The following is a 19,568-nucleotide window of genomic DNA, read 5'->3' on the forward strand; positions in this document are numbered from 1 at the left end:
GGCAGAGGTAGACTTTGTAGCTGGCATTTTTAAGACTCAGTGGAAACTGGGAGTTGTTGAGATCTCAGGTGCTGTGGTGTTATTAAGTGAAATTGTGTATACAGAGAAAAATCCATTTATCTATGCTTTTATTTTTTTTTTTAAAAAAAACAGTTTTATTATGAAAAACTCAGATATACTGTACAGAGTTGCATAACAAACTACCACATGTACCTGTTGCCCACCTTCCACAGTGATGAACTTCTTGGTAATTTTTTTTCATCTTTGTGTCTATCCATTCCTCACCTATTATTTTGAAGCAAACCTCAGATATTATAACATTTTATCCATAAATACTTCAGTAGATAATAGATATTTTTTAAACAGTCTTGCTTATAGAAGAATGGTAGGTAGGTGTTTAATGTATTCTACAAGTCAATGCACAATTTAAGCACTCTAGTCTCTGTTGACAAGATTTAAAAGTGCTAAATCCAATCAAACTGATCATCTGATGTGAGTGTGTGTCATGGTCATCCGGCATGGTCATTCATTGGGGACAGGACACCAACTGTGTAGGTCCAACAAAAAGGTGATATCCCCAAAGAATTTCTATCTTGAAGTAAGGAGCCATTGTTAAGGTTTATGAGTTTTCTTTGTTCTTTGGGTCTCCTCTGAAGACAAGATAGTGAAATGGGCCCTAATGCCAAGTCTCCGCAAACTTTGTAACCGTGGATAAGTCATTCACTTAATCTCTGAAATTAAACTTCCTAATTTTAAAAATTGGTGTGATGCTTCCTGTACCTATTCACAGAGCTGTGATAGATTGTGATTTGGGATGTGATTGTGCTTTAAAAATAATGGCCTGGTTACATACTCTTCTTTAGCACAAGTTTTTGCTTCTTTGAAATCACCAATGTTGAGAATTCTTAATGGCGTCAGAGATATAAAGAGGGGGAAAGTAACAATCTAGAATTTTTTTTAGGAATAATTTTGTAATCTAGGTTAATCTTTTTTTTTTTTTCCTGAGTATATTTTAATTGAACATTTTATTTTTCTCCAAGTTGAGATTGATTTTGGCTCACCCAGTGTGAATTATTTTTCCTCTGGGTTGATAAAAACTTTGGGAATGGTGCCTTGTTCAGGCTAACCCAACATTAATATGTTTCTCTTTGAAAGATTGCCTGGTGATCAGAACTTTTTTTTTTTTTCCTTCTCTTTTCTTTTTTTTAGCCTTGCCTCCCCGATTGAAAGAGATGAAAAGCCAGGAGTCCGCTGCAGGCTCCAAACTAGTCCTTCGGTGTGAAACCAGTTCTGAATACTCCTCTCTCAAATTCAAATGGTTCAAGAATGGGAATGAATTAAACCGAAAAAACAAACCACAAAACATCAAGATACAAAAAAAGCCAGGGTAAGTATAATAGCAGAGGCTTCCCCCAGCAATAAGATGGTATAAAATGTAAAAATTATTTAGATCCTAATAAATCAATTTATTATCAAAACCATGACATACAATAAATGAAAAGATTTTTCATCATATAATGAGCAGAAAGTGTATCATCACATGGGAAAGAAATCAGAGTTTCTGATTATTAAACTGATTAGATGAAGAAAGGAGAATTGTAGAAGTGGGGGGAGATAGAAAGGAGGAAGGAAGGTAGTATTAGTAATAGATCTTAAAATTCAGTTTCTTTAAAATAAGACAAATGCTGTTTAGAGTACCAGCGCCTTATACAACCAAAATCTCAACTTCGTTATACCTAGAGTTGTGGAAGGAGTTGGAATGTAATCAGTTGAGTTGGGCTGTTTTCAAGCATAGGGCTAATATCTATAATTATATCTAATAAGAATTTTTAACCAACAATTCTGTTCAAGTACATCACCACCATAGCAGATTAACAAATTAGGTAATCTCAGCTAGCAAGAATCTTACATTTTCCTGCCTTCCTCGAGGAGGTCCATATTTAGAAGGACTTCATGTGGTTCTTGTAACAGCTTGGTAGATATATTCTTTATCTACTCTAAAATGATGCTCCATATTATCCCTACACTTTCCTTTTTCTTTTCTTTCTTTCTTTTCTTTTCTTTTTTTTTTTTTTTTGAGACAGTCTTGCTCTATTGCCTGGGCTAGAGTGACTTGGTGTCAGCCTAGCTCACAGCAACCTCAAACTTCTAGGCTCACGTGATCCTCCTACCTCAGCCTTCCAGGTAGCTGGGACTACAGGTGTGCACCACCATGCCTGGCAACTTTTTGTATTTTTTAGCAGAGATGGAGTCTCACTCTTGCTCAGGCTGGTCTCCAACTCCTGAGCTCAAGCGATCCTCCCACCTTGGCTTCCCAGAGTGCTAGGATTATAGACTATCCCTACAGTTTTCATTTTTATTTATTTCCTTACTTCAGAATTGTTTCTTCTAATATCAAACTACATTTTGAAATTAGAGAAGATGTAAGTATGTTGGATTTCTGCTTCTGAATAGTCCTTTAATCAGTGTGGCATGGATAATAGTGGTTCCAAGCTCAAAGATGCCATTTTCTTACCTCATACCTCAGAGAGTTCCAGTAAAACCCCAAGTGTGATATCAGAAGCAACAGAAATATCAAATGTACTTTGATTTTACAGGACATTTACCAAAACATTTTCACACATTCATGAGTAAGTTGAGAACAAAATTATTATAAGAATTTGATCTTATCAAAGTGTTTAATTGCCCTGATAACTATAATTATTTTTTTTCTAGTTTCCATGGTTTTATTAACGACACTGTTTACTCTTGTTATTGATCATGTCAGCAATATCTGTTGATTTGGAAATACAATAAAGCATTAGAGAAAGGGTGCTATCACTTCCTGCAGCAGGTGGTGTGTCAAAGATACAAAATATAATACTGTAAAGAGACATGGCATTTTTATACATATTCTTACTTAGGTTTTTTTTTGTTTTGTTTTGTTTTGTTTTTATAACATTCCAATGTGTAGTAAGGAGAGTTGACCAGTTAGCACATGACGACTGTCTAATTTTGCAGATTAGTAAATTGAGGGTGAAAAAAGTGTTATGCTTTACCTAAAGTCATGCCACTAGTAATAAACTCAGTGAGAACACAGATCTATTTCTTGGATTCCTAAATGCCACCTTGCTTTTTTAAAAATGAAGAACATCCGTGTTCAATAATGGGTGCATGTGGGAGGAGGAGATACAGTGAATGAATTGAAAAGATAAGTATGATTCTCCTAAAGAAGTCGAACAAGAAAAAAGTGCTTTTAGATACCGGATTGAATAGATTTTGGTGTTTGTTTTTCATCAGACAAGTTAGTAAGAAACAATGTTGTCTGCACGTGCAGGGTAACGTCTCATTTATTTCTCTGTGGCTGTCAAATGATACCAGTAATATTTAATTACCCATGAAAGCCTTTGTGCTAGGAGTGTGCAGAAATCCAAGAGGTATAAGGTATTATCTCTACACCCAGTGAGCCGTAAGATTGTATAGGGATTATCTCGTTTAGTCTTATAAGAAACATAGGCATTCCAGAGATCATGTGCTCAAGCCCTCTTAGAGCTGGGGGCCGGGGGAAGGGAAGCTGTACCTAGGCTTATGGAGTAGAAGGAAGCATCTGTTGATGGTAACCAGGAGAGAAGCGAATGAAGTTGGGTAGATAAGACAAAACAAGGAATTCAAAAAAGGTGAATTGACTAGAATGAATGTGCTTTAGAAAGGACACACGTATACTTAAGGAAGTAATGTTACATGGGTTGGATGACATATAAAAGTATCGTTAGTATTCAGACAGGCATTTTCATATTGGCTTCATAGGTCCAGACAGCTAGGAGCACTGTCTACATATTAATAAAACCTCCATTATACCAGAAAGGCCAATAGTCAGAAATTACTTAACAATAGCCTTTCTGGAAGGAATTAAATGGGGAAAAGTGTATTCAGGTTATGTGACTACAAATTACTCTCGGCAAAACATTTAACGTATTTGATCTAAAAGTGAGACCCTACTTTGTGCAGAGTGAACAGTTACTTGATAAGTGATCCGCTTATCAGTTTTCAGAATTGGGCATTTTGTCATTTCTGAAGTTGTATCTTTTTATAAAAAATAGTATTGGCAGATTTTTTTTTAAGGTTAAAGGATCTGGCTGAATCTAAATTTAATTAACATTTGGAAAGTACTCTTATTATTTCAATTTATTCTGTAAATATAAGTAGAATGAACATTATTATTTTTATACCATTATAAAATTAATATCCTGAGAATGAAGGAAGTTAAGTTTCTTCCTGTAAATCGTAATGGTAATGAATGGTTAAACTTAGATTTGAAATAGATCTAAGTCTCGTGTCTTTTCATAACCATTTGTGATTTTGTTATATGTAGTCAGAACACAGGGCTCGGCATGCCCAGGCTTAGGGTAATATCTTTAATTTAAAAAATCTTATAATTCAGGTTCATCTATATATTAATAATTTTTCATTTCTAAGATATTCAAACTATTAATATTTTGTAGTGGTTAGCTGGTTACTTGACTTAAATTTTATCTTAGGCTCTGATCAACCAAGCAGAGTTGAATTTTAGTTTGAGATTTAGGATTTCCCTGCGATTGTCTTTATTTAAATAAAACATTGACTATTTTCCAGTCCTTAGTGTAGGCTTCTTTTTCACATTTCATCATCTAGATTATACAGAACAGCCAGAATTTCCCTTTAATCCCATGGGGTCATGCAAAGATTTCACAGCAATGTGCAGTTTCTATTATTTTGTAAAATCGTATCCTCCTTTTACCCATGCGCTGATAAACCACATTCCTGCATGTTCTCCTATGATTTCGAATTCACATGTGAGCCTTTGTTTGTTTTGTTTGGCTAAGCCGTGTGTGGGACTAATTAAAAGAAATGGAAACTGCCCTCATGTTAGGTGTCTTCTTATCCCTTTGTTCTGTATTTTCCTTGCCTGGTGGATGATTTTGATCAAGAAAACTGGTTGAAGAGCTTGGTGTGTGACAGATTCATGTTTGGGGGCTGTCAGACTGACCTCATTTAAATATCTGTCCTATATTTGCCTCATTAAAGACTGACTTTCTATTGTTTGTATATTTCACACACTTTTGGACACCCTTAATTTTGCCTCGGCTCTTCATTTCAGTACTTACATATATTAATTTTGTTTAAAATTGGCTCTAATTCCTTTGTTCACATTAAAAAATTTTTCAAGAATATTTTTTCCATTGTCAGTGATTGCCATTTGTTGATTCTACAATGGAAAAAGTTTATACACGTTGCCTTCTCTTATTAGCTGTGCAACTCTGGCAGGTCACTTGAATTTTATATGTAAGGAAATCTCAGTTTTTTCATGAAGAAAATGAGATTCATGTGTTTTATGCGAGGCATTTGGTACAGTACCTGGTTCTGTTGCTTAAAAAGTCCTTCTTTTAGCTGGGTGTGGTGGTGCACACTTGCAGTCTCACCTGCTTGGGAGACTGAGACAGGAGAATTGGTTAAGTTTGGGAGTTCAAGACCAACCTGGGCCTCATAGCAAGTCTCTGCCTCCATATATATTAAAAAAAAAAAAAAAAGAATCCCTTTTTCCCTTTTGTGCCCTTCTCATGATTAGCAGTTTTACATTATCTGAAGCAGTATTGAACACAAACACACACACATACACACACACACACACATTCACACACACACACACACATAAGCTCGGGTTAAATAATTCCTCAGGGGTCAGAAGAATGAAATTGTATAAACTGAAGTGATCTTCCATATCTACATTTAACCTGTAAATTGTAGTAGAAAAATCAAGCTACATAAGAAAAATAAATAGTAACCACTGGAATCTTGTAAGCACTTGCTAAAAAAACATTGTGCTTTTTGATATAAAAAGTGAAAAAGATATTAATATTTACAACTTTCATTTACAAATCAGTTTGCCTTAATTTATTTTTACTTTGTATTGTTTTTTCCTAGTCCAAAAGTAATGCATGCTAGTTATAAAAATCCAGATATTTCAGGAATGTAGAATGTAATTGCTATAATCATAACTAACACTTATTAGGAGCTTACTATATTGCAAGCATTGTTTTAAACACTTTACGCAAATTAACTCAATATTTTTAGAAAATAGAAATCCACTGAAACACCACCCCTTCCCTAGATCCTCAGAAAACTCACCAATGAAAGAGCAAAAAGTTGTTTATGACTAGAAGGGAATTCAATAATTTTTCTGAGTTAACTTCCTTCTTATAGATACTGTATGGTAGCCCATTGAAAGAAGAAAAACAAGACGGTTGTACCCATAGTGCCAGATCTTTTTGCAATATATAATTTTCAAGAGAAATTTGCCCGTTTCTACTCTCTTACCTTCATTCTGTCCCTACCCTAGGACACAAGGATTGAAGACTCTCATAGTTAAATGTCTCATTAGAGTTCAGAGGAGCCTTAATGATCATGTAGATCAGTGATTTTTCAATTGTGTCCCTGGAGAATCCTAAATTTCTATTGAATTGCAAAAAGGGTTGCCAGCCAGTTTAACCTGAATACTTTATCTGTGGTATTTTTGAATGTGAGGCTCTGATTTAAGCTTTCATTTTAAAACAGCATTTTGTTGCAGAAATAGTTGAAACCACTGATCTAATTTAATCTTGCTCTGCATGGAGATATTCTTGTAAGAATATGCTTGGCAGGTGGCTATCCAGACATGAATCTTTCACCAGACACCCTGTCCGTTTTGCATGCTCAAAAAGTTCTTGCTTATACTATCATCCAAAACATGCCTTCTTTTTCCTGTAAGACTTAGTTTTCCTGTAAGATGTAGCAACCCCAAATAATTTCCTGTTTCAGATGACAGCCAGGAAATATATCTAAATGGCTACCCATTCTTCATTTGTAATTGCCTGCCAGTGGGACCTCTGTGTCTTCAACAGAATCCTGTCTAGTGATAAGGTTTCTAGGCCCTGTTCAGTTCTGATCACCTTCTTCTAAAGTCCTCTAATTACTGTTATTTCTCATCAAACGTCACTCCCAAGTATAACTCAGTATTCTAGATGTGATCCAGCCAATGAGCGATGTATTAGGACTTTTATCTAATTTATTATCTAATTTAATTCATGCTCTGCTTTAATGTGAACTTGGCTGAAGCATGTATAAGTGTCTTTTTTCCTTCTTTCTTTTTAAAATAGTTTTTAAAAAATGGGTTAATGTTAAATGTGTAGCTAATTGAAATCCTTTTTTCTACATATATTGTAGTTGAGGCGGATCTTTCTCCTCTTGTATTTCTGCCACTGAATTTTTGATCCTGAATGTATTTGTTATGCTTATCTTGATTAAAGTGAATCTTAGTCTTGGCCTATTGATGTTCTGTGCTAGAATTCCCAAGGCTGTTCTGTACAGAAAGGATTCCGTGGCCACGTGTCATGCCTGCCTTAGATATTCATAGTACAGGTTGGGCATCGTGGCTCATGCCTATAATCCTAGCACTTTGGGAGGCCAAGGGAGGAGGATTGCTCAAAACCAGGAATTGGAGACCAGCCGGAGCAAGAGCAAGACCCTGTCTCTACTAAAAATAGAAAAATTAGCTGGGCATGGTGGCACATGCCTGTAGTCCCAGCTACTCTGAAGGCTGAGGCAGGAGGATCGCTTGAGCCCAGGCATTTGAGGTTGCTGTGAGCTATTATGATGCCACTGCATTGTAGCCTGGGTGACAGAGTGAGACCCTGTCTCCAAAAAAAAGAAATTCACAGTATAGAATTTGCATAAAACCACTAAGAAGTACTGTTGTAAAGCAACCTATTTGACTTTAATATAACATTTATTTTAGCATAGAATATATTTTTTTCCCTTGTTATCTCTCTATTTTTTAAAAGCATAACATTTGATTACCTTACTAGGAATAGCATTCCAGGAAGCACTGTCCAGACCTATTAGGAGAATTCTGATTTTAAGAACTATCCCTTTAAGATGATGTTAATTGTAAATTTGATTACCATGTTTCTTATAGTTGAGTCCATTTCCACAGTTAAAAGATTAATTGCACAGGGTCAAGAAAGAGTTCTTTACATACAAACAATATTGTTCCTAGATTTATATAAATAGGAAAGAAAGGGTGTTCTTGAGGGTATTGTAATAATTTTGGAGTTTACATTGTTGGGATGTTGTTGTAATAATCTTATCTCAGAATTTTGGTACTTAACAAGAAAAGTTACTGTTTCCTTATTGTAGGAATTTACTTTTTCTTTGATACCCTGATGTTCAAAGTCAGGATTATTATTCATCTTGATGTTCCTCTTGATTTATCTCTTATTGTTAGTGGTTTTGTGATCATACATGAGAATTCTTTTAGCAAACAATGTTAAACATTGGGCTGGAAAATCTTACAGTATTTATCACCTTGTTTCTCACTGTTCTTCAAGGGTATCTGTCATGAAGGCAACTTGTCATGTGTGGACTAAGTATATAAGTAGCTGATAATTGATTTAAAAACATTTTATTTGAACACCCCAAAACCAGGCTTAAAGGTTATCAGAACCTCACAGGGGGTGATATCCTAATAGTGTTGTATTTTAAACATTATAAAAGTTCTTATATTTTATTATTAAAACTTAATATCTACTTGCCATCACGATGGCCTATTTCGGTTTATAGGGATACACTTCAGGGAAACTTTTCTGTGAATAACCTCTGTGATTAAGATGTGACTATTCCTTAAATGGGCCTTGGTGGTCCCCCATTATATAGATAAACAAGGCTATTATCGTATTAGGCCCATTTTTGTCAACTTTGCTCTATAGATCATTATTTTCAGAAAATATTAACACATATGCCATGTGAATGAGAAGAATTCTATGGCAAATAAGTTTGAGAAAAACTAAACAGCACACCCCCTTTTTGGAGAGTACAATAGCATATTAAAGTCCCTGAGAAATTTTGTGGGATTAAAAACATTAAAGAGCCTATCTTTGCTTAACCTAATGTTTTCCGAACTTATTCGAATACAGAACCCTTTGTTTTGTTTTGGTTCCTGAAGTTCACCTGTTGAGGTCATTGTGAGCAATGACTAGTGAAGTTGATTTTTTCAATCCACTTCTTGGTTTGAACATTGTTGTCCTTGGTGTGGACCACCTCTGATGGACTGTGTCCCCTTACTTTTGCATCTTCCTTTCCTGCAGCCAGCATTAGGAATATTGGGTCCAGCTGAGAGGTCACGTGAGACCACCCAAATAGTGTCTTCATTTATTCACACGTTCATCCAGTCATGTTTGATGACACACCAAGGACAAAGCAGTGATGTATAAGAGGAGACCAATAAGTTTATATTACAGACCTCACACCCTTGCAAGACATATGTATGTATGTCCTAGGTCCAGCGATGAGACATACCAAAAGAACCCTAATAAAAAGAGGATCCAGAGAGAGGTACTCAAGGCTGTCAGAATTTAGACAAGGGAGAGAGCAGCTCCAGCTACATGATCATGAAAGCCTTGATGAAACAGTTGGCCCTTGAGATGGTCCCTGAAGGTCAGCTCACATTTTGATGGCTAGAAGTGCAGGGCCCCCATTGTAGGGGGAAGGAATGACACAGACAGACACACAGACATGGCAGTCCATGAGGCTTCCATGTGGAAATCTGGGTGATTCAGTTTCATAGACTGGAGGAGAATAGTAAGAATTAAATTTGAAACAAGTGATCTGACTTCATTAATAATATTATATGACAAGAAGACCAGAAAATTTACTAAAAAACTAGCAAAGTATAATATGAGAGGTTTGCAACCAGAAGGATTGCTGTTTTTCCTTCCTGCCTTGTTTTTTTGCCTGTTGTCCTCCCCTGGAGAGTCCAGGAAATCACAGTTACCAGACTACAGTATAGAAGGATTTTTTTTTTTTTTTTTTTTTTCTTAAAGAGATAGGGTCTCACTGTGTTGCCCAGGCTGGAGTGCAGTGTTTATTCACAGGTGTGATTATAGTGTAATCAGCCTTCAGCTCTTGGGCTAAGGAGATCCTCCTGTCTCAGCTTCCTGAATAGCTGGGACTATAGGTGTGTGCCACCATGCCCAGCTTTAGAAGTATTCTTTAGAAAGCCTGTAGTAAACTCTGAACCAATCCTAATTTTACTGAGTTTTTATATCCTGGAGACTACTTAAATTACAGGCTATATGCAATAGTAAAACACAGACAAATGCAAATCACAGTGCTGCCCATGTTCAAAAACATGGTGACTAATGATTTAATATTCAGAGTTGTATAAAAGTATGTGATACTGTTGTATGGATTCTTATTCCAGTATTAACCTTTCACGTGGTACTGTGTTCCTCGTAATGACAATCTCAAGGAAAGAAAAATTCCCTTCCCTTTGGAAATGATAAATCCTCTTCATTCAATATTAACATTATTCTTGATGTTACTCTACTGAGAAGAGAAGTGCAAAATATTTTTATCTATTCTAACCTTCATTAAGTGCCTGTCCTTACCAGACTTGTAAGAAATGATTTTATACTTTTTTGTCTTCTCAAACACTAGTGGCCAGTGATTTAGATATAGAAAGGAAAAAGTTTACCAATGGGGTTTAAAAATCTAAGGTATAATGTGGTTAGTAGTGGTAGTAGAGGAGTAAAAAGAAAAATTAGAGAAGACCTCCTTTAAACTACTGATTTGAGTGGCAAAATTAAAATGATATCCATGGTATAGCTTAAATGCCACTCATCCCAGTTTTACTGTGGGTCAAATCATGCAGTCAAATTGATGTCATAGCAAGTTGTGTTTTAACATATGTGTATAGTGGGGAGAGAGAGTTTAAGAACTCTGACACTGTAGAAAAACAAATTTTGGTATTTATCGGGTTTCTGTGAGCTATACTTACACCACTTTGGTCCTGATCTTACAGGAAGTCAGAACTTCGCATCAACAGAGCATCACTTGCTGATTCGGGAGAGTATATGTGCAAAGTGATCAGCAAATTGGGAAATGACAGTGCCTCTGCCAATATCACCATCGTGGACTCAAATGGTAAGGGAGTCCTACTGCATCCTGTTTCTCAGTCTGTAAGAGGAGTGATCAAGGCGCGTGGTAAGACTTGTGATAACTGGTGTGTTAAATCTCATTGTGAACAAATTACAAACATAGAAAGAAAACCAAGTATCTCAAGTGTCTTGTGTCTCCTCCATAAAGCTCTTCACTCCATGAGGTGATATAGACCCAAAGTATACACATATTTTTAAAACAGGATTTGAGCAGAGTCACGAGTAGCAGAGACAGGATGGGTTGCTAAGAGAAAGAGGTTATACCACCCCCTTTAAGTCGGTCAGGCAGGGCAGTCAAATCTCTGACTCTACTGACAACAGAATACACTCATATATATATACAGTGTATGTTTATGTACACTTACAAAATATATGTCTACATATATGTATAGGTACATATACGTATGAGTATATGTATATTACATTTGTGCGTATGTATACAAAAATACAGTCCTGACTCAGTATTGCAATTTTTATTCCTACATGTTGTTAAATGATTACATCTTGCTCCGGGTATTAGAAAGTTTAATTTTTTTTTAGGCCTATTAACTTTAAAATTAGAGAAAGTCTTAGAGCCAATGAATTTCCTACTATGCGTATGGCTTTAACTTCAGCTTTCCTCAGAATAGTGCCAGGGAATATTTGTCAAATGAATGAATGACTTAGAGGTAGAAAGTGCTCCCTGCTTACTGTGGGAAAGTAAAAGAACCACAGCTGATGGCTCTCTGTTTCATAATACCCCAATACTCTACAGTTTGATGGAGTCATCTCTAGGAGCTGAGGATGACCTAACAATGCTTGTTTAAAATATCTTAGAATAATCAGATGCTATTTCAAAACGTTTGGTGCTTCTTTTCCTTTTTGAATTAAGCCACTTGACTATTGCCTTTACAAAATCCGTCATGTGTTATAAAACCCAGCCTAGTTGCATTGCTTCTCGGTGGGAGATCAGGAAAGAGTGTGCATTGCAAGGACATGATCTCTGGAAGGGATAAGGTAAAAATGCCAGGTTAGCACAGGAAGAGCAAAAGTGACTTTGAGGGTTAATTCCATAGGAGACTGATACAGTTTTTGTTGCTTGATCCATCTGTAATATAATAGGATAGAGAGAAGGGAGTGAGATAAAAATATGACATAGGGCTGGGAAGATCCAGGTTAATGCGTAGCCCTCTCTGGACTTCTCAACGACCTGTGCTGTAGCAGCGTAATCAAAGTTTATTACTTTCATTTTAAATATCTTCCTCCACAGAGAGTCAGGGAGAGCTGTGAAAAGCCGTCTCCTTTAGGAGCTGTGTTTATTATAGTTTAAAATCTAAAAGCCACTTAAAATTTATATGAGTAACTATAACATCACTTTATTTTTTTAATCCGCTTAGGTTAAGCAATATTATTTTGCTAGTATTACTTTACTCCACACAGAATTTTATAGGATGCTGCATGAAACACAAATTTAAACATTAATTTCAGTGGGTAATTCTTTACCTTCTACTATACCATATTTTGAAGGTTGTTTTGTTTGTCGCCGGCTTGGTTCAATGTGTCTCCTCATGGTTAATGCTGTTGAATTATGATTTTGACACTTGGATTCGATTTGGGTAGCTATGCATAGTATAAAGTCCCAGGAAAACAAAATTAGAGTTCTTGTCCTGGTCTCACTGAGTGTTGACAGTAGTGGTATATTGATTACTGCATGGTTTCTGATTGACAAGATTAAGCAGTGAATTCTTTACCATTATATTATGTCTGGCAAAAACCCATAGGGTTCCTTTTTTCTTAATTTTTGGGGTACTGAAAGTTTGATAATACGACTTTTCACATTTCTCACATACGAGAGACATCCAATTCATTTTTCCATATTAATTCATTGAAGTCTTGGTCTGGTGGCTCAAATTTGAATATGTAGCATTGACCAGTTATAGTGCAGAGAAATGAACGTCAAGATGTTTTTGATAATGACTCTTCTTTTTACCTGGCAAGAATAAAGAGAAGTCCATGGAATATTGTAAGTACATCATTCTTAAACAAGTAACTAAAATTCTTTCAAAAGGAATGAGTTCTTACTGACTTATTCAAAACATCAGAAGGAAGACAAGAATCTCACTTACTATGCTAGGTGGTCTTGTTTTTATTTTCTTCTTGGAATGTTAGGAATGGGTCATCCTCATTCAGCCCTCTCATTGTATTCAAAAACACGTGGATGCTTTAGCATAGGAAACAAACTCATTCAGCATCACAAAGATATTTAGTAGCAAAAAGGGACTTGAACCCAGGTTTTTTCATTCCTAGTGGAGCCTGGTTCACTCTGCGTCTGTGTGTTTGCAGATGTCTAACGGAGACTCTTTTGCTTGTGAAGAACAGAAGCTGAAGGGCTGGTAGGAGAAAGGGATTCTTTGGGGAAGAACTAGAACTTCATTATAATAGATGGAATTGTACCCAGGGCATCTCTCAGAATTTAAACAGTGGGAGTTTGTGTCTATTCTTGCTAGTGTTTCTACCTTTAATGTACCTCAAATTCTTTCTCAACTTTTTTTTTTTTTTCTATTTCCTACAACTTCTCACTTCTCCCGCTGTCAGTTATGATGCTTCTTCATAATTCCAAACTTTGACCTGTTAAAATTCCTCTTAACAAGAAGCTGATTAGCACAGTTTTGTTTTGTTTTGGAGATAGGGTCTCACTCTGTGGCCCAGGCTAGAGTGTAGAGTGCAGTGGAGTCATCATAGCTCACAGCAACCTCCAACTCCTGGGCTCAAGTGATCCTCCTGCCTCAGCCTCCCAAGTAGCTGGGACCACAGGCGCATGCCACCATACCCGGCTAATTTTTCTAATTTTTGTACAGATGGGGTCTCTCTCTTGCTCACACTGGCCTCGAACTCCTGGCCTCCAGCAATCCTCCCATCTCAGCCTCCCAAAGTGCTAGCATTACAGGTGTGAGCCACCTCACCCAGCCTGATTAGCAGAGTTATTGTGCCATATCACATCAAAAGACCTGCTAGAGAACTTACAAATCATCTGCCTACCATCAGATGCCCACCATTGGCTCAACCAGGCAGGGTGAAGGTAGAAACATGGCTGCTGGAAGCATTCCTGTCCTCACGGGCTGTGGGCAGAGCAGTGCTGCCCACCAGGGCTTGTGGCTTGGCAGGTACCATGATTGACAAGGCCAGTGCGTCCTACACAAGGGGAGACACCCTTTCTTCCATGCACCTCAAGGACTTAGTTATACCAAAAGGAAAATATATAATCACCCCGATCCTTCACCCTCTTCCACAGGTGCCTGTGAATTTGCTGTATTCCGTTCAAGGCTGGTTCCCAGAGCAGTTTCAACTGGGTCTCGATCTCTCTGGGGCTCAGTTGTGCCACCTGTGTGTTGTCCCATCCCTGTCTCTCTGGAAATCTGAACAAAGGTTGCACAGAAACACTCTTTTAGACAGAAAAAGGATACTTTCTGCTGTGGTGATGAACTGCCACACAGCTAATCCATCTCCTTCTAAATATATATTTACTGTTGACTTGGGCTGATGGAGACTGGAATTCTCAAGAATTTCTTGTTTCCTTGGGCGTCCTAGGAAAAAAAGTCTTTAAAGTGAGAATGTGTCAAAACGTTACATTATGGAGAACTCCCAGGGAAATTTTAATTCATATTTTCTATGAAATACTAGTCATTTTATTTATTTTGTGTTCTCTCACTCACCTGGCCCATATTTCCCTAAGAAGTGCATCATTATGGTTTGATAGTTTCTGTACAGGTCTTCTTGATAAATAATCTTGGTACGTTGCTGCAATCTAATTATCCTAATTTCTTTCTGTACAAAGGATTCCTTGTGATTGACTTAAATTCTCACTCAGGTACTTTTATATGCTAAGATGTTTAGAATATATTTAGATACAAGATTCCAAGAGAGATGAGAAGGTTGGGGAAAACATTCATTGAGAGGCTGTTTTCTTTTTTCCTTGATGACCTTGATCTTTGGAACTATGTTTAATCCCATTAAGACAGCTATAATAATTATTAGAATAAAATTAGGTTAGGTCATGAAAGTCTTCTGCAATAAGCTAATTGCTTAGATCTACCTAGGTTAGCGACTAGTTATAAATGAAATGTTAAAAAAATTAAGAAATCCCTCTTGAAACATTATGTGCTTGAGTAAAATAATGACCGTACTTTCACTATTTTCAAACATTTAAAAAAGAATATATGCATAGTCAATCGTTTTGTTAACCTACATTTTAGAAATGTGTATGTTTTCTGCCTTTCCCAATGCCTTTCAATCCCTACTTTATTTGGAATTGGAAAAAAGAATTTGTCATATGTCAACCTATGCAATCTGCTAATTATTTCTGGGACTATGGAAGGCTGAAGAAGTGTAGTTGAGTTTTCATATAAAGACGGATCTCATAGGCAGTAATTAATATGTCATGAATTATGAGTGATTCCTTTCGTGAATTCATAGATGAAAATTGAAAAGACCATATTCACTATGCTTGCACACCTCACATACTATATGTTCATTTTGATTTGTAGCTTATTTGGCTAGGTCTTTGTATAGGAAATCTTGATTTAGCAATTAATTCTTAGCTAACAAGCTCTATGAAAACTCCTGGGCATTAGAATAAGGAAGAGAATAATAGACCTGTTTGGGTTTCAAATTAATTAAGTAATGCTTTTGTTTAAAAGATTAATACAGGAGAATATACAAGTAATCAATCATCTCCTAAGTTTTCTTTTTAACCAAGAGAAAAATTATTTGCGTGAGATTCAAGATCCCATAGGACCAGTTGGGCTCATAGCAATAAAATAGCTGTTTCATTTGAGATGAGCAGAAAAATACTATTTTTTATACATTTTGATTAAGTTACCAATTGGTGCTTTAAATTATTGGCTCATGTGGGTAACAGGCTTAGCGTTATTCCCCTCTCAAATTGACAGTGTTGTTGGAAATGCTGTGATATTGGTGATTAGCCTATACTTATATTGAGAAGCATATAAAATATGTTTTATGATTTATATAGCAGTCTCCATGTGGTTTATATTTTGTAGGATACCCATGAAGACTAATAAGCAGGAACAGTATGAGTGAAATAGGGTAGAATTGTCTTTCCAAGGCATAGTATCCATCCTGTATCTACGCTATTTATTAATTTTAAAATTTCTCAGTCACTTTGAGTAAACATTCATTATGAGCAAGAAGAATTCAGATACTCAAAGATGTTCCTGAAGTCATCATTACCAGTCTAATAAATAAGTGTCCCCACTTTTTAAATCTTTGAAAAATCACTTGATCAAAATTGTTATATGCATGACAGTGACCTATGATTTTAGAAAGAGTCACAGAAATGCAAGTTGAAATATACACAGACACAGCATATGTATATTGGTATATGCTATATGTATATGTGTATTTTGCCAAATAGTTATATTTAGTAATTATTATGCTCATGATGAAACCTCAAACAAGTCATACATTCATAATAATTAGAAAAATTCCTTTCCAGAAGATATTTTTTCAGACACTGCAACTTTTTCTTGAGATCAGATCCATCCAATTTATTAAAAAAGAATACAAACATTATAAATATAACAATGTTCCTTATGTTTACTTGTGTGGTCAGCATAAATTCAACTGTGTTCAATTCCTGATGATTCTAAATCCTCATTAATTTGCTCTAATGAAGGAATGTCCTTTATAAATTAACAAATTTAATATACCAAATTACTTTGGGAAAATATGTTGCTTAAATAAACATCAAGGCGATTGTAGGACTTAATAATTTCTTAAAGGTCTGTGTTACATAAAATTATTTTCCATCATATTTATAATAAACAGTTGATTCTAAATCTATAAATTCTACCATAGCACACATAAAAACACTTGCTAAGTGGTTTTAATTATTATAAAAATATTAACTTTTATTATTAGCAAGATTCATTTTAAAATGAAGAAGACTCCTTCGGCGTAGAAATGTGTATTAACTTCTGAGCTTATATTTGCCCCAAGATTAATTCAGAAAATTTGTATTTGAAACCATAATCATTAAAGATATTTTTAAGGTCTGCAGCATAAATACCTAATTTTAGGAAGGGAGGTTATTTTAAGTTGTCTCGGTATAGACGCATCTTTGTAGTAACCTCCTGTTCTGGTATTTTTATGTAACATTCAATTAAAATAGGAAATGTTACAGTTAACCTTTCCTCTAATCTGAGGTCTTTTCTGCCGGAGATAGAAAAGCTCTGATTTTTTTTTTTTTTTTTTCTTGGAAAGTCACAGTGGACAACTACTTGGTTTGTCAAAAAATAAATTTGAAAAGAGTCTTAATATCCGAGTTGGGCCTGGGACTCTTGCCCAGCTTTCCTGTACTTTGAGTTTACAACTTCAATCTGGTCATAATGTCACTGGTGAGTTGTGAAGGACAGAATGAGAGTCCTTCACAATGTGAAGTGACCTTGGGAAACATTCATCTTCTTCTAGGTATTCCTAGAGGAGGACAAACACTGTGAATCTTTGATAAAAAAATTTCTATCAGATTAAATTTTCCCTAAGAAGAACAATTTCATTTTCTATAGCCCAAATCAAGAAAGCTAGTTGTAGCTGCTTCAGAAACGGTTGCCACCATATCACCAGCTCACAATATCCCATTTAGTGCCTGCTGCTTGACAAAGTCCCACGGATACCATAGTCCTCATGTACTAAGTCCTTTCACTTTGTCCCATTTGTCGTGGGTGTAAGAACTGGTGTAGACAAGTTTGATGTCTTGACAACAATCTTAACTCCTTGAATGGTTTGTCCTCCTAATCCTAGATTAGGGAGGATTATGCAGCTTTAGTTTGCACCGGAAAGACACATTTTGGTCTTGCTAAAGATATATTTCTGATCTTTATAGATTCATATTTAACCTGATACTTATTCTGAAACATCCCTGCTGAATCTCGTATGACATCTTTTTTTCCCTTTCAATTGCACGAAACCTTTTGTTTCTAGAGAAATTTCAGAAATTGAAGACATATTGCCAATTCCTCTTTCCTACTAGACTCATCCAATCATGGAAACCCTAAATGGTCGTATATATTTAACACATTGACTGCTGTGTGAGTTGTTTTTAACTCAGGCGAGTTTTGAGCCCGGGGCCGTGTGAAGCAAAGCCCTGCAGTTGGTTTGTGAAATTCTTACTTGTTGAGGTTCTTAATGTTACAATGAATATTGACAATTTAATTCTAAAAACGTGGATTGCGTTGTATATAACTCATGCGAAGAAAACAATACAAAATAATAAATTAGAAAGGATCATTTTGTTTTAATAAAACACCATGGCCTCAGGAGAATTTTTTTCTTTCTAGTGTGGGAATCAATGTATTAAAGATGATGACATTTCTAACTCCATGATTAGCAGAGTATTAATTCAAACATTAAAATAAGTCATACATGACTTGGTTAGGATTTTCAGTTAGATCTAGTCATTTTTGCACAGTAGATAGTATCACAATAGGTTTAAATCATCTTTTTATCCTGGATGGGGGAGTGTGAACTATTAAGTCATTTGGCAAGACTTACAGATACAATAAAATTTGAATGATAGCCATTGTTGCATCTCTGCATCTTACTAGGCTTCTTAAAACTGTGCCTTACTGAAAATATTAGATCCTCACAGACTGAAGCCCTTTTCAGGAGGACTGAATACAGAATTAGTTATGCAAGGTCACCACCCTGTATTCCATCATAAAGGCAGTAAGAAAGCAGGTTCAAAGTTTGAGTAAGACTATCACAATTCTCATGATAATGGCGAGTCCACAGTGTGCAGGTTCATCTTTCATTTCTTTGTGGTAGGAGCTGCCTATTTATCTTATGCCCTGCCTTGATCCCTGAGTAACTGAATTATCTTGTTTACCATCGACAATTTTAATTAGAGTTCCACGCCAGTACTTGATGTTTTTCACTAATCCCAACTGGAAATATTGCTCGCTTTTATTTTTGAACAGACATGTCCTTTTCCAAAGATCTATCCATCACTTAAAAAATTCTGACGGCAGCTTTGTGACTCTATGGCTTCGACTTCTTCTGTTCCCTTATTAATACTTTTCTTTCTGAGGAGCTCACTGTCTCTTTGTCATAGATTCTGGCTCACTGACCTGAGTGGCAGGAGTGAATTCTTCCTAATTATTCGAGCACAGCTGATCTCACGCTCTTTGCCCAAGAAAGAAGAACTGTTTGTTTGGACTGTCTTTTTTAGCATTTCTCACTCTCCGTATGGCTAACGCCTGGACTTTCATCACTCCGTTGCAATACTTCCTTCCTTTACGCTCATTTTTAGTTAGCAGGCAGGCTGCGGTGCCAGCTCCCAGCCTCCTGATCGTACATCATAATATCCTGTCACCTTTTGTTTTTTGCAGAGATCACCACTGGCATGCCAGCCTCAACTGAAAGAGCCTATGTGTCTTCAGGTAAGGAAAAGAAGCCCAGCGAATTTCACTAACCAGAATGACACACGTAGCTGCTGGCTGCTCCTTGTACTAATCAAAACCCTTTGTGCATCTAAATCTCAGCTGTCCTTGTTTTCTGCTTCAGTACTTTTCTCAACTTTGTTCT

The 19,568-nt window shown here is 36.1% G+C and overlaps 1 protein-coding gene across 8 annotated transcripts in view; it reads left to right on the top strand.

The window, feature by feature from the left end:
• The window catches only part of NRG1 (neuregulin 1), a 983,723-nt gene that overhangs the window by 821,701 nt on the left and 142,454 nt on the right, over window positions 1-19,568 (top strand). For 6 of the 8 annotated variants that reach the window (XM_069485242.1, XM_069485241.1, XM_069485240.1 and 3 more), the window contains exons 2-4: window positions 1,210-1,387; window positions 10,853-10,974; window positions 19,373-19,423. In XM_069485242.1, coding sequence (XP_069341343.1) covers window positions 1,210-1,387; window positions 10,853-10,974; window positions 19,373-19,423 — 351 coding nt within the window. The remainder of the gene's footprint in view (window positions 1-1,209; window positions 1,388-10,852; window positions 10,975-19,372; window positions 19,424-19,568) is intronic. The other 2 variants (XM_069485251.1, XM_069485244.1) reach the window with 1 other exon arrangement.

Source organism: Eulemur rufifrons, chromosome 12, assembly GCF_041146395.1.
Source record: "Eulemur rufifrons isolate Redbay chromosome 12, OSU_ERuf_1, whole genome shotgun sequence".
NCBI classification, from domain to species: Eukaryota; Metazoa; Chordata; class Mammalia; order Primates; family Lemuridae; genus Eulemur; species Eulemur rufifrons.